General features: G+C 38.9%; 1 protein-coding gene across 2 annotated transcripts in view; it reads right to left on the reverse strand.

Annotated features, from left to right (window-relative positions):
• Birc6 (baculoviral IAP repeat containing 6) overlaps positions 1–16,050 on the reverse strand; it is a 182,177-nt gene that overhangs the window by 109,444 nt on the left and 56,683 nt on the right. Inside the window, exons 10-19 of one of the 2 annotated variants that reach the window (XM_051168400.1) lie at positions 15,729–15,878; positions 14,033–14,258; positions 12,179–12,339; positions 11,066–11,155; positions 10,470–10,601; positions 8,146–8,324; positions 6,141–6,274; positions 5,336–5,497; positions 5,112–5,243; positions 4,508–4,605 (exon numbers count right to left, since the gene is read on the reverse strand). In XM_051168400.1, the coding sequence (XP_051024357.1) occupies positions 4,508–4,605; positions 5,112–5,243; positions 5,336–5,497; positions 6,141–6,274; positions 8,146–8,324; positions 10,470–10,601; positions 11,066–11,155; positions 12,179–12,339; positions 14,033–14,258; positions 15,729–15,878 (1,464 nt within the window). Of the gene's footprint in view, positions 1–4,507; positions 4,606–5,111; positions 5,244–5,335; positions 5,498–6,140; positions 6,275–8,145; positions 8,325–10,469; positions 10,602–11,065; positions 11,198–12,178; positions 12,340–14,032; positions 14,259–15,728; positions 15,879–16,050 lie in introns of both variants that reach the window. The other variant, XM_051168481.1, reaches the window with a different exon arrangement.

The following is a 16,050-nucleotide window of genomic DNA, read 5'->3' on the forward strand; positions in this document are numbered from 1 at the left end:
TCCTGAGAAAGACTCTTAAACTAAGAATTCCAGGGCTGGTAAAACAACACAGCAGGAATGAGCACTTGCCAGCAAGCCTGACAAAGTGAGTTCAGTTCCCAGAACCAATACTGTACATTAACTTGACCCCTACATGTTCACTGTAGCACGCATGCTCTACCATCCACAAATACAAAAATATTTTCCTAAGGAATATATAACATTTTCCTGGAAATATATTAATCAAACTTGATGTTAAAAAGTATTATCAAGTCAGGTGTAGTGATGCGTGCATCCTTTGATCCCAGTCAGGAGGCAGAAGCAAACTCAAGAATAGGCTGGTCTACAGAGCAAGCCAAGGCTACACAGAGAAACCCTGTCTCAAAAAACCAGAGTATAACAATGTGCAAGACATAATGAAACACACCGCTAATCCTAGCACTCAGAAGGCAAAGGCAGGCAAATTTCAGGACCAGCCTGGTCTATACAAGTTCTAGAATAGCTGTGCCCACATAGAGGCACTGACTAACAAACAAGCAAACGGTATATTAATGGTAAGGAAAGCACTTGTGAATAGCCACAAAAGCAGAGACTGAAAGTGTTAAATCAACCTTCTTAAAATACTGCTCCTCTATACAAAATTATTCCGAAACTTAAACTTGATGGCTGTGAGCTTCAAGCAGTACACACTGCAAATGAACGGAACAGCACTCTAAAATGTCAGTCGGGTATAACCTATACAGCATGAGGAAGTGGACCCCAGCACATTAGATGACTTAGCAAAGAAATTTTAGTACTAAGTACATGCCAGAATGTCAGCAACCGACCATTAAAAACAATCCATAAGAAACTGTGAGAGATCAGAGGTTACTGCGATGAGCAAAAGAATGTAAAATGCTATACTCTGTATCAGTGGTTCTCAATCTGCGAGGAGCAATCCCTTTAAGGGTTGCATATTAGAAATCCTGCTTCTCAGATATTTAGATTATGATTCAAAACAGTAGCAAAAATTGTAGTTACGAAGTAGTAATGAAATAATTTTATGGCTGGGGGGTCACCACAACACAATGGACTATATTAAGAAGTTGCAATTTAGGAACTCCTGTAATTTCTTCTTTCACCTGAGAAGTAGGATCAGCAAGACTGTAAGTTTAAGGTCAAAGAAAGCCTAAGCTACATGAGACTCTGCCTCAAATTTAGAGAAACAAATAAATGAATACATAGACTAAAACTGTGAGAAATGCCTATAAAACACATTAGACTGTAGAGACAGCTCAATAGTTAAGAACACTGGTTTCTCTTACACAGAACCTAGGCTTGGTTCCTAGTATCTTTATGGCAGCTCACAATTCCATGACTCTAGCTCCAGAGGATCTGATGCTCCCTCCTGGCCTTCTATGACACTGTATACGCAATATATGCTCACGTAAAATAAAAACAGATGTATCTCTACCAACACACACACACAACTTAAAGGCTAAATCTGTATTCCTTCACTGTAATAGCAAAAGAACATATACAAAAGTCTTATCACCGTATATATGTACTATTAGAGGGGAGAGCTTTGAAAATTCCTGTTTAGTAACTATAATTATTTCTGAGAAGCATTTCTATAAAATCTTCACAGGACCTTTAAGGGACTCAGTCTGCCATGGTCACTCTCAATGAAACATAATACATATGCACATGTGGTGGCATCTGAACTATTTTATTTATCTATGACATCTCTCTAGCATTTCTGGCATTGTAATCTGTGTGTGACATATTATCTATAGTCAATAAACAACTAAAAAAAAAGTCAAGATGACCTGAAACTTATTGTGCCTCTTAGTTACTGCTAGCAATTATTATTTTTTAATTACATTTATTTACTGTGTCTGTATGTATGTGCTTGTGAATGCAAATGACACAGCACAAGTGCAAAGATCCAAGTGTGTGTGTGTGTGTGTGTGTGTGTGTGTGTGTGTGTGGGTGGGTGGTTTGGGGACAACTGTAGAAATCAGAGCATAAATTCAGAGTTACTTCCCTCTGTCACGGACTGTCTCAGTCAGGTATAGGTCCTTGAGGACAGGGGCTCTCGAAGCGTCGGTGGACAAAGATTGGCAAACAGAGAAAAACCAGGACTAGTGTTTGAATCTGAGTGTATTTTGTAGGCAAGTGAGTTAGGTTTTTATATACCTTTTTTGGAAGCAGGAAGTGTTTTTGTCATTACATTATTTTTTTTTTTTAATTCAAGGAAGTTAGTCAGGCATACATAATTTAAAATACAGGATGCAGAGTAATAATGTTGTCATCAATCTTGAACCATCATTCTTAAGTCATCAGACTGGTATCAGTACGCATGTGCACTCTTTATCAAAGATCAATGTCATTATATCAAACATCTGTGAATTAAGAGTTTTTTCTTAGCTCTTCTGTCACTATCTGGAGCTTTCTTAGACACTTTATTTGTAAGTTATAATATAAACTATGATTAACCCTTAGCTATGTTTTTATTAACAAGTGAAATGGAACTTGGTGGTAAAACCATCTGAATGACCCTTGGCTGTAGTCTCGCTAAGGTGTCTCTTAGCAACACAGTTACGTTTGAAAACTTTTGATAAGAAAGCAAAAACAAAAGCGGAATGTTCCAAAACAAGTCAATAAAAAGAAAAACTGCAATCATTTACTCCTGGCAGGAACATCAGACCCATTCCAGGAGGCTCTCCCTGGGTAGGGGTCATCACCTCAGGTTCTGCAGTAACATTTGTCACACAGACTCCACTGGAGGGGTCATGACATCCCTCCTTCTACCATGTGGGTTCCAGGGTTGGAACTCATGTCACTAGGCACAGCAGCAAGCACCCTGACCTAAAAGGCTTCTCACCGCATGCCCCATAATTAAACAGAAAGTATATGTACAACAAACCACAAGTTACTAACCCTATAGAAACACGTATAGGGTGGTGAGATGGCTTAGTCAGTATAATACCTAATATGCAAGCAGGGAGAACTAATTTCAAGCTCTAAGAACATATTATTTTAAAATAGGCATGATGGCATGCTAGGAAGATCCTTGGATCTCATAGGACACCCAGTCTCACCTATTAGTAAGGCTCCAGGCCAAAGAAAGACCTTGACTGAAAAGTGAAGGTGGACAAGAGACACCCTCCTCCACTTCTAGCATCCTTCACCACCGTGACAGTGGGAGAGTTGGCCAAGTCCCTCACCAACTACACTAGAGAACAGCCCCTATACCTCAACTGTGCAGCAAAAGAGAGCTGGCCTTGGCTACAGGCATTGATGGTGAGCCAGTCCATTCATGACAGCATCTGAGCTGGCTCAGCCCCTTGCCTGCTGCAGCACTTGGGAAAGTGGGCCCTACACCTCCCTGTCAACACAGTAGAGCTAGCTAGCCCAGTCTGATAAGCCAGCCCTGAGAACATGACAGCCAGAGAGCTGGCTCTGCCCCTTCCTGGTAGCACCTTTGGATGTCCTAGTAGGACAAGACCAAAGAGCTCCCAATCCCATTCCTGGGTGGTATGGGTATAGGAGAGCCAGAGGGCTGACCACCTCAGACACCTCTCAGGCCCAGACACACCCCAACATCTATTATGAACTGCTGGAGTGTACAAAGGGGCTGGTCCTATAGATCCAAAATTACAGGAACTCCATGACACAGGGTAACAACAGAATATCTGAGAGGAGTCCCAGTGACTCCCCTGTATTAATAGTGTTGCAGAAGGCAGGGGCCTCAAACCAGACTGACTCATTGCAATGAACATTTTCAAGCAAAGATGTGTGCACAAAAGGGTAATACTGTGGCCAGGTGTGGTGGCGCACACCTTTAATCCCAGCACTCGGTAGGCAGAGGCAGACGGACCTCTGTGAGTTCAAAACCATCCTGGTCTACAAAATAAAGTCCAGGATAGCCAGGGCTGCACACAAAAACCCTGTCTCGGAAAAAAATAAAAACAAAAATAAAAAGCGTAATACTGTGAGACATACTGTGATACCCTACAGCTTCCAAAAAGAAAGAGTGATGACGATCATCTTCTTTTTCTTCTGAGGGGCAGGGGGTTTGCAAGGTCAAAGGGCAGATGGGAGGAAATAAGTGGGATTGGTATGCATGATGTGAAATTCACAAGGAACAAATAAAAACTTCTGTTTTGTTTTTAAAGAGTAAGATTGACGACATTTTACCCCTGAGACAGGGTTTCTCATTGTGTAGCCTTGGCTGTCCTAGAACTCACTCTATTTTAGGCTGGCCTAGAACTCAGACATCTGCCTAGTTCTGTCTCCCAAGTGCTGGGATTAAAGGTGTGTACCACTGCCTCAAACCACTGTGAGGCACTGGACAACATTTTTGAGAAATTATACCTAAGATTCTCTGATGACCCCGCCCCCAAATGTACCTGCCCAAACAGGTACACCTACACACAAACATACTCAGTAACAAAAAATTTAATAACCCAGAGAAACTACAGAAAACCATAGAATAAGAACAAGATAACTGTAAAATGCTTGTTATTAAAGTAATTTTACATACCACCAGTTGCTGCTGCTGGTAAAAAGCACATATTTTCAAGTAAAGCCTTCAACAGAACTGATCCAAATCCAGGTTGACAGGGGTCGCATTTGCCATTACTGGAAAATTGTTTATTAAGAAATAAAGAATTTAAGGACATTATTTATTATGTAAATTCAACCTTAAACTTGGCATAGTACTTTAGAAAATTTTTAAAAAGCCAAGGCACCAAGAGTTTTCTCCCAGGTTAGACCACTGCCATTACTAAGAAGAGCTAATAAGCAGGTGCCATTCATCTAAATATTTCTTGATGGCTAAAGTGTCAGGTTTTACAGCTGCATAATGACAGAAGACTCAGCAAGATGGTTAAATAACAAGAATAAGGCAGTGGACAATCAAGCAGTAAGAATGAATTAATTCTCACAAAGTAAGTAAGCATAGCAGATTTATTTAACATTGCATGTTACCCTAAGAGCCCCAAATTCTTCTTTAGGACCTAACAGTCATCAACTGTTGAAAAGTTACTCATGCACTTAGTGAGAATCAAATCCCATTATAGACACGGTATGAGCAACAAATCGCAGATACAATTACAAAGTATGCTTTCAAATAAAAACACACCAACCTAATGCACAAGGCTAGAAATCGGGCACATTTATGGGCTATACTTCGTCCTGCCTCAAAGAAGCAAACACGTACAATGTCTGAAAGACATTTTCGTGTTTTTGAAAGTAGGCACTCATTTCCTTCCTTTGAGCTGCAAAATAAGAGCAAACAGACTCATTTTGGACTCTGAATCCTAACAGCCAAAAGACAATCATTAAGGAAAGCAAAATTTTAATTATTAACCTGCCAGGTCCATTTGAATGAACTCCAGCTAACCAGCAGAGAGCATCCAACACAAGACTCTGAGCGTGTTCTGTGACCTGTGTGTCATCTGATCTTCTACAAAGAGTGTTAAGAAGCTTCTCATGGAATTCTGAAAACTGTAACATGGCACAACGCTGAACTCTAAAAAGAAAAATTATAAATCCATTACAATGTATTCACACAAATGAAAAGAGGGCAGACTACTGCTATGCAACATGGAGGGTTATATAGTGTTTCATCTAAAATAATGAACATCAAAAATAAAGCTTTCAGAGCTGGGACGTATTGCAGTAGCAGAGGACTTGCCAGCATGTTTAAGGCCCTAACAATGCAAAGGAGGAGAATAGAGAAAGGATAAAAATGCTTACAGCTTCTTACTTGGGGTACAGAACTGTATTCTGCTTTAAAGGAAACAAGTTTACAATACTGTGTCCTTAAATCATGCTTCTTATACTTCTCACCAAGTCATTCAACCTACACAGAAAGTACTATATAAAGACCAGGGATACAAGAGTGAAGGGAACTAATAATATCCTGAGCTACTGTAATTTATTAAAAAAAAAAGACAAAGCAAATACTAACAGGTAAAAGAAGTTCAATCATGTTTATTTATACTTTTACTATAATGTAGCAGAATTGCCATATATGGTAAGGCACACCTTAAATACTAGAATATACGAGTTGGAAGCAGGAGAATCAATTCAGTATCAGCCTAGAAGTATCTGAGACCTATTTCAAAACAATAAACAGGAAAAGGAATAGCAAACTAATGAAATGTGATTACCTTTCCTTAGGAACTGAAGTTTTCTTAAATCTCCGAATGGTGACAGAGACCTCTTGAAGTAAGTCACAACCCCGAAGATTTTCAGACTTACGAGTACCTCCTGCATTTTCATTTTTAACATTAGATGATTTTTCCTAAATAATTTAACAACAACAATGATTTAAGAAAAAAAAAAAAAAGAAACTAAAAATATAAAATAAAAGATAAGATTCCCAATATCAAAAAATAAGTTTCAGATTCAAATGGTTAATGCCTACTTTTCAACCACAATTTGGTTGGGTTTTTGTTGTTGTTGTTATTTTGTTTTGTTTTGTTTTTCCCAAGACAGGGTTTCTCTATGCAGCCTTGGCTGTTTTGGACTCACTTTGTAGACCAGGCTGGCCTCAAACTCACAGTGATCCATCTGCCTCTGCCTCTCAAGTGCTGGGCAGGAAAAATATAGTCAAGATTTTTAAAGCTCAACAATTAAAAATTATACAGCTAAAATTCTGAGTCCAATCCACAGCTACAGAATTCTAACAAATAGCCTCTGCTTAGCCTACCATCTCCTACTTAACCTAACTCAGAATTGCTTTGAGGATTAACTCTGATAAACTCATTGAAAAACTGGACGACCAATGGAAATACAAGGTGATGGGGTTCTACTGATACTGCTGCTAGTGTTTCTTAAGAATAATAATGAGGAGGCAGAGGCTGGTGGTTCACTGTGAGTTCAAGGCCAGCCTAGTCTACAAAGGAAGTCCAAGACAGCCAAGACTACACAGAGAAACCCTGTCTCAAAAACAAAACAACAACAAAAAGAAAGAAAAAAAATGATAAAGAAATAAACCCAAGTTCAGAAAAATCTATACTTAAACAACTATGAAGAAGTTGCACGCCTGTAGAAAATTAACCATTGAAAACTGACAAACTGGGACTGGAGAGATAGCTCAGAGGTTAAGAGCACTGGCTGTTCTTCCAAAGGTCCTGAGTTCAATTCCCAGCAACCACATGGTGGCTCACAACCATCTGTAATGAGATTTGGTGCCCTCTTATGGCAGACAGAACATTGTGTACATAATAAATAAATAAATCTTAAAAAAAAAAAAAAAGAAAAGAAAAGAAAACTGACAAACTGAACTCAAGTGAGTTGCAGCCAAGATGGAAGCAACTCCAATGGAGACAACTGAGATGAACACCCTGAGTTCACCTGTAAGCAGCATCAGGCACTAAAAAAACAAAAAATAAAACAAAACAAACATTTTGAGGTAGATCCCAACTATAATGAGGAGAATCCCAAGGTCCTGGTTGACAGATTCAAATCAAAAACAGTGACAATGAGATCTGGTTCTTTTTTGGAAGGAACAAGATGAAGCTGAAACAGTTGCCCAAGGACAACAGAGCGAAGCTGAGATATAGTCCAAGAGGCCTTGTGTGCCATTGAAGTATCATGTTCTCAAAACAAAATGGCCAAGCTCCACTAGTCACTAAGATGGACAACCAGGCAGAACCCCGAAGGGTCCTCCCAAAATGACAACTCCAGGCTCCCTGAAACTTTGGAAACCTTGAGGATGCTTACACTCTCTTCTGGCAGAGAGCAGAGACAGCATGTCACAGGATTTCTGACTCCCTAGTGTTAGGGCTTTTTTGTTTTTTGTTTTTTTCTCTTTCTTTTCAAGACAGGGTTTCTTTGTGTAGCCCTACCTGTCCTGGGACTCCCTGTTAGTTGTTAACTGTTTTTCAACTTGCTTGTTGGTGGAAGGGGCTGCCATAAGAACAAAAAACTCCTGAGTTTAAAGGGAAGTACCTTCTAAAATTACTCCCTATTGAAGACAGTTTATAAAAGCTAATTATTTATCCAAAGTTAACTAAAAACATTCTCTTAATTATAATTATATATACTCTGAAACAACTTCAAAGAAAAATTAGAAATAGACTAAGCAGCAAACAACCTATCAACCAAGAGAAGCACATCTTCCAACAAACCTAAGCCACAGTCAAGTCCTGTTCAAAATCATGTCCATACCTTGCCTGCTGCAACCTTTGCCAAGAGAGAAGCAAGTGAGTAGCCCTTGTGACCCTGGTGTTTCAGAGACGGAAGTCTCACAACAGGTCGCATGCCACTGCCGCACATCTCATCTGCTCCTCTTTCATTCACTGCTTTGACATGTATTAAAAATGACCGGTACTTCCCTCCTGCCATACCTGGAGGAGTGAAGAGATGAATAACTTATGCCAAAAGAGTCAACTTTCTTATCATGATGGAGCAAGAGAAAGGACTAACTCCACAAAAGAAAAATTAAAAAGGCCAGAAATCCCAATTTATACTATTACATAATGGGACATCTTTGGTATGATAGGGGGGGAAAAAAAGCAAAAAGCTTTATAAGAGTCTCAGAAAATTGAGACTAAAGGAATCATTGGACATATCTCTTCCAATAACATTATTAAAATGGTAGAAATTTTGTAAACTACAGAAAAACACAAGCAAAAGTAAACTGCCTATAAAGGACTACTGTCAGCAAATGCCTTTGGTGGCGTATGATCTATGATCTACAGAGCCTCCCTTTTTTTTAAATGATTGTTTTTATCTGTTACTATGTGTTTATGTGTGTCTGAGTATGTCCTTATGAGTGTGTGTCCATTGTCTTGAGGACAGAGGGTGTTCAAGCCCTTCTATTGGGAGCTACAGACAGTTATGAGCAGCCTGTCATGGTGCTGGTATTGATCCATGTGGTCTCTTAAGCCACTTCTACACCCCTTATCTAATCTTCATATGCCCGTGCATATATGTGTGTAAATACATATACAATGCATTTTAATAGTTATAGTTAAAAATCAAAAACATATCTTTACCTCAATTCAGAAAAACGTGATTTAACTACCAGGTTTTTGGTAATAAATGTACCCCTTTCAGGCATGAGACAAATACCTTCATGTGGCTCAGTTTCTTCTCATACATAATACTGCCTAAACCTTCACGTTAACTAAAACCCCTGTATATGTGTCTGTCATCAAGAAAGCACTCTACAGTTAATAATCCAATAGCGCACTCTAGTGTGTTGTAACTAAATTGAGATCACAGATCCCATCTATAGTGTAAAATACATTGCAAAAATACCTTCAAATAAATATACCTAACTAACAAACTATCAAACTACTGCTGCAGCAGGTACTAAATCTTTTAGTAGCTGCAAAAACTGCGTGCTGTTCTCTCCATCCCCGCCAGGCTCTAGTGTTGCACTACACTACACTTGTTCTTCCTACCCCAGGAGCTCCAGGGCTGTTCCACTCTTCTTAACTGATACACCAGTCTACCAGGATCTGATGTGACTCTCCATCTCATTGCTGTTTCAAACGTTTCTTTGACACAACTCATACTTTACTCTTCCATTAGAATTCTGCAATCACTGCTTCCATCATTTTAAAGATCATGAGGGCCAGATGTGGTGGGACATAGCTTTAATCCTAGCACTCAGGAGGTAGAGGCAGCTGGATCTCAAAGTTCCAGGCCAGCCTGGATTACATAATGAATACCAGGGCTGTGTAGAGACCCTGTCTCTTCCCCGATCCCCACCGCCACCCAAAAGTCATAGGAGAAATTTGCTAAGAAAAACAACAACAGAAAGCTGAACACTGTTTCCTAAGAAATGCCATGTGACACATTTCTGTTTTATATAAGAATTTTTTTTCATTACAAAGCTAATTTATATAGATTTGGTTTTAAGTACCACTACTTCCCAAAATGAATCCAAATACATCATAGAATCTCAAATCTTTTTTTTTTTTTTTTTTTTTTTTTTGCTTTATTTTGATTTGGTTGTTTGTTTGTTTGTTTGTCTGCTTTGAGCCGCAGTTTCTCTGTGTAGCCTTGGCTGTCCTAGACTCACATTGTAGACTGGCCTCAAAACTCAAGGGATACACCTGCCTCTGCCTCCCGAGTATGGGATTGCGGGCCTGCGTCACTGTGCCCGTCTAGAATCTCAAATCTTTAATGAAAAAATGGCATACAGTCCTCAAGTACAATGGGACTTGTACATATAGAACTTACCTTTACCTAGGGGTTTATGTTTCAAAAGCACCCACTGCATGGTGCTGAACCCTACATTAACCTGAAATGTCCTAAGGCACAGAACTGTGATGAACCTACATGGCCCTATCTCAGAGACACAACAACCTCAAACACCTGGAGTCACTTATTATGAGTGATAACCACACATAGGAAGCTGCTGGAAATTCTAATCGAAGTTCCAAACAAAACATCATTTTTGTGTGTATGATCAATTTTCAAAGCATTTTTTATATTATGCTGATATTATTTATCTGCTTTTATAAAATAAGTTACTTCACCTTTAACAAGTTTGGGGCTTGTCAATGTCAACATTCCAGCGTGACCTGACAGATCAAGACCACTAGCAAGCCATACCGGGCCACACAGAATGTCTTCTTTATGATCCTCTAAAAATGGGCATAACCTAAGACCTAAAAAGAAAAATACATATTTTTCTTTCAGTGTATTACTGAAAATCCACAAAAGATATATCCATCCCATTTACATGTTTTATCACTACACAAATACAATACATAGAATGTGTTCAAGCAAATCATCACTATGCTAAGGAATTATAATCAATTATCTATGGTATGTGTTGTTTTTCACTCTCACTTGATATTTCACCTTGATTTTCAAGAAAGGATCTATAGAATCACAACTTAATTTCAAATCGTAAGGCATTAAAGACTACGCAAGTATTAGTGCAGCTATATTTGCAAACGTAAGCTGAAAGTTACAGCACATTGCCAAAGCAGAATAATTACAGGTTACTTTTTTTAATCATACTCTTAAAACCAAGATTTTGCAAGCCACAAGGAAGTCTTTCTGAATAGGATGCATTAGATCACTGTGCTCTGACTGCCAGAGACAAGAGCTCTGTGGTTGGACTCACACTGTGGCTCCTCTACATCCATGTGCTGCATTTCTTCATTCAAATCAACCAGGGACGGGCTCCCATTTTGTTCCACGTCAATGTTAAGAGCTGGAGACAAAGGAAAGGTGATCTGCCTATCTACTGCTGTTTCTAGAGGATAAAAATATTAGTAAACTTAATTTCGCTTAGTAGCAATAAGTTTTGTGCCTATAAATCTAAAACCTTCTTCTAAACAGGGAACTACTATCATTTTCACCATAGATGCTGTACTATAGTTGTCAAGGAGAAAACTAAACTCAGTTGTTTTATATACTTTCCCCTCTACAAATGCTAACAACTGCCTGAAGATGCAACTTAATGGCAACTAATTAAATGTTCTTTCCTAAGCTGCACAATACAAATACCTACAAAGCATTAACTATGCTAACTGCCTAAGTCCTAGAGTCATTAAATGAAAATGTCAAGAGAATACACAGATACACAGACAAACACACACACCTAACATACATATGCAAAAAAAAAAAAAAAAAAAAAAAAAAACACACACACACACACACATTCCGATAAAGGAACATTTTCAGACTAGAATGTTGCCGTTTTATACTGAATTTATTCTCAATTTTTAAAATGAATTTTTAAAGAAAAAAGGAAGGGAAATGAAAAAAAGAAAAGAAAAGAAAAACAAACACTAAGAAGTAATATCTAGCTCCTAATACAGTAAACACATGAAAAATTGATTATTATTTCTAGCATTATGTAAAAGGCTAGTATGATCGATTACTTTCAAATAATAATTTTCAAAACAGTTTTTCTTGCCATCAAGTCTTCCTTTAGAAAGACAAAGAATAAAACTAGTAGTCACAGAAGTGGAACTAATGTCACATGACAAAAGACATGATTAAACTCTTCACCATCCATAAATTTGCCAAATTACTGAGTTACTGGAAAAATCCAAAATGTCCTTTAGATGACTCTGACTCTAAGTGATTTAGAAAAGAAAAAAGAAAAAAAAGACAAACAGCTCTGGGAAGCAGAAGAGTTCCCAGAAACACAGTCAAGCTGACAATTAGCTCCTGTAAAGACACCAGCCACCAGACAAGGTTCCCCAATAATAATTCTGACCCCTCTCACCATTGGCTTTCCCTAGGCCTGGAGCTTTGTTCTTCAGCAGTGTCACTTGTATCTGGGGGACACTGGTGATGTTCGAGTTCAGAACAAATTTGAAGTCCACATGTCCAACCATACAGGCTTTAGGTAGAACCAATTCAAATACATGCTCATCCCAGCTGTTGCTGTCGGACAAGGTGAAAAGCACTCAGTAAAGCACAGCTCTCCCTTCATATACAGTAGTGTCATTGGCATCGCATCACCTTTTCTACTTCTTTGCATAGTCCAACAAATACTAATGTTGTTCAACCAGGGTGTGGTGGCGCACACCTATGAACACAGAACTCATGATGGGGAAACAGGAGGAAACAGCTGCCACACTGGGATGCAAAGAGTTCTAGACAAAACTGAGATACAAAAACACCACATCCTTAAAAAAGAGGTGAGGGATACAGGCAGTGGCACACCCCTGCAATCCCAGCACTCAGGGAGGCAAAGGCAGGCAGATCTCTGTGAGTTTGAGGCAGCCTGGTCTACAAAGTGAGTCCAGGACGGCTAGCCAAGGCTACACAGAGAAACCTTGTCTCAAAAAATAAATTAATCAATTTATTTATTTATTTTATATCCAGGCCCCTAACTACTCTTTTCATTGCCTCTGTTGTTACTATTATCTGCTAAGGTACCATCAGCACAAACTAAAGCCTTTGCATCTGCTGATACCATACCATCACCACAGTCCACAACTAGAACCACCTGCTGATTCCTAACAGAACACTCAAGAGTTATCAGAGCTTTCCTGTGTTCAAAATCCTCTAACACCCTCATCTCCTGCAATGCACAAGTTGAAACTCACTTCCTACCACTCTCTACTACATTCACAACCCTCCTACAACAATGTTTTTTTAACCTAGAAGTCATAAAACTACATCAGGGGTTTTATACTTGCATGGCCCCTGAATCAGTATCTCTGTACAGAGCTTTCAAAGGGTGCTTTCTCTTGCACATGCACTCCAGTGTTTACTCATATGTCTTGTCCCCTCCCCACCCCCTAGGCAAGTCTAATCAAAGCCATCTTTGAACTATGACTATATAGCACAGGATATCTGTCCAATGTCTGATGCTCACTAAAATATGACTTTCCCAAGTACTACAATACCAGTGTCTATAACAGTTACTCTTTTTACACATATGTATTTAAATATTTGCTAAAGAAATCTGTAAACAGGCCTGGAGAGATGGCTCAGGTCAAGAGCACTGGCTGTTCTTCCAAAAGTTCTGAGTTCAATTCCCAGCAACCACATGGTGGCATGCAACTATCTATAATGAGATCTGATGTCCTCTTCTAGTGTGCAGATGTACATGCAAGTAGACCACTGTATACATAATAAATAAATCTTTTTCTTAAATCTGTAAACTTGGCGTTGGGGATTTAGCTCAGTGGTAGAGCACTTGCCTAGCAAGCGCAAGGCCCTGGGTGCGGTCCTCAGCTCTGGGGGGAAAAAAAAAATCTGTAAACTATCAAACAATAAATAGTGATGCCTTTCATTATATTATCCAATAGCACAAAACAATACAGGAACATCTAAAATCAAATGACAAATGCAAGGGAGAAAGTTATTAATACTCCAATACTAAGAAAAATGGTAACATAACTGGGAACTCCGTATTACTTCTTTTTTGGTTTTTTGAGACAGGATTTTTCTGTGTAGCCTTGGCTGTCCTGGAACTCACTCTGTAGACCAGGCTGGCCTCGAACTCATAGAGATCCACCTGCCTCTGCGTTCCTCTCTGCTAGGATCACAGGTATGCACCACTGCACCAGGTTCATGTTACTTCTATCAAGTGTTTGAAGTGAAGCCCCTTGGAGAAGGCACACACCTGTCAGTCTGCAGTTTCCAAGTCCGGGTATGCTGAGCAGCATCACCATGGTGCTGCTGATGCAGATGCTGAGGGTGCCGCCTTTGCTGCTGTTCTTGTTGAACTTCTACCCAACATGGAGGAACAGTTGCTGAAAATCGTGGAGTCAGTGTCTCAAATCGAGTTAGCTCGACTAGAGATGTCAAGATTTCAAGTGTGAAAGGCTGGTCCACCAATAAATCAACTCCTTAACAGTAGTGAATGCAGTATTTGAGACAGATTTAAGAAAAAAAGGAAAAAATGTTATATTAATTTATATTTTTGTCTATTCAAAATACAACGCTGCCAAATGCATGAAAAGTGAATAAAGTAGACTAAGGAATCTCTATTCTACACTAACCAGCACTGGCAATGGGACAGCTCAGACTCAGTACTCCCAAAAACAGTCTGTTAGAAAAGAGCAAATAACTAAGGGCAACAAGACCGATGGTACTAAACCACAAACCACCACTCTCAGATCAGTGATTAACTTTGACAACATGCTGTTTACAAAGTAAGCACAAAGAAGCAGCAATTATATAAGGAATGCCTTTTTATAATCTATTTAAAAATTTAAAACAACAGCCAAGGTCTGTTTAATCATGGATGAGAACAAAAGGCAAAAGTAACAAGCTGGCCAGGAGAGACAGCCAGCCTGCCCCTTGTCTGGAGACCTAGGTGAAGTGTGAACATAGCCCTGGCAACACTGGCAGACCTGGAACTGGAGTGGCTGTGGAGCGTGTCAACAGCAAAAACAACACACACACAATGCTATCTATGCAGGAGTTTGAGATCGGGTGATGACAATGTAAATATACCTCTATAGTAAGAATGTCTTTTAGCTATTTAATTGCATGTACTATTAAGACTATTACTCCATTGATTCTACACTTAATGTTCCATGGAGGCACATTTTTATGTAGGTACATGTGAGCACAGGTACCCTTGGAGACCAGAAGTATCAGATCTACTGGAGGTAAAATTACAGACTGTTGTAAACTGTCCAACATCAGTGCTGGCAACTGGACTCTAGTCCTCTGGAAGAGCAACAAGTGCTCTTAACCACTGAACCTTCTCCAGCCCCAATGACCCTCTCTTTCACATTGTACTCCTTAATTAAACTAAAGGCTATGTATTGAGAGAAAAGGGCAGATGAGACGCCTCAGGGATTAAAACTCCCCACTGCCAAACACGGACCTGGAGTACGTGCCAGGACTCATATGACAGAGCCGACTCCTACAAGTTTTTCTCTAACTTCCACACAAGTGCTACGGAATGCATCCATACAAACAGACAGACAAACACACACACACACACACACAAATAAATGAATAATTAAATAAAATGTAATTTACAAAATGTAAGAGAAATCATGTTTTATTCCCTAGACAAATCTCACCTACACTAAATAATCTATGAAACTCGAGTTCTTTCTTTGGCAAGTTTTTAACATTTTTTTTAACTACTAGAAAAGTAATTATATATAATTAATAATAATAATAATAATAATAATAATAATAATAATAATAATAATAATAATAATAAGCCTTGTCAAAGAATGTCTTTCTAAACAGAGCAATCTAGACTTCATTATTTAAAAGAAGGAGGAGGGGGCAGAGGAGGAAAGAAAGAAAGATTATAAGAGCATTTTTAATTATTTAAAAATTTAGTATCTTACCTGAAATACCAGGACTTGAAGGATTTGATAAAGGCCTGGAACCTTCTAAAGATGGCTCTATTCCTTTGGAAAGGGATCCATCTACCAGAATATCAGCTTCATCAATATCATCACAAGTTCCTCCAATTTGGAGAAAATGAAGCTCACCACCTATAGTGTAGTTAAATTTCATCAACAAATACATACATTTAGTTTTTAAACTAAACACAGTATTGTTTATAATTCTTAACTTGTTTCAATATGCTTGACACCAGATTAAAAAGACTATAGCAGGTACCTGTGTCAAAGAACTTGGAAATTTAGCTGCAATGAACTGCAACAC

Source organism: Acomys russatus, chromosome 1 (genome assembly GCF_903995435.1).
Source record: "Acomys russatus chromosome 1, mAcoRus1.1, whole genome shotgun sequence".
NCBI classification, from domain to species: domain Eukaryota; kingdom Metazoa; phylum Chordata; class Mammalia; order Rodentia; family Muridae; genus Acomys; species Acomys russatus.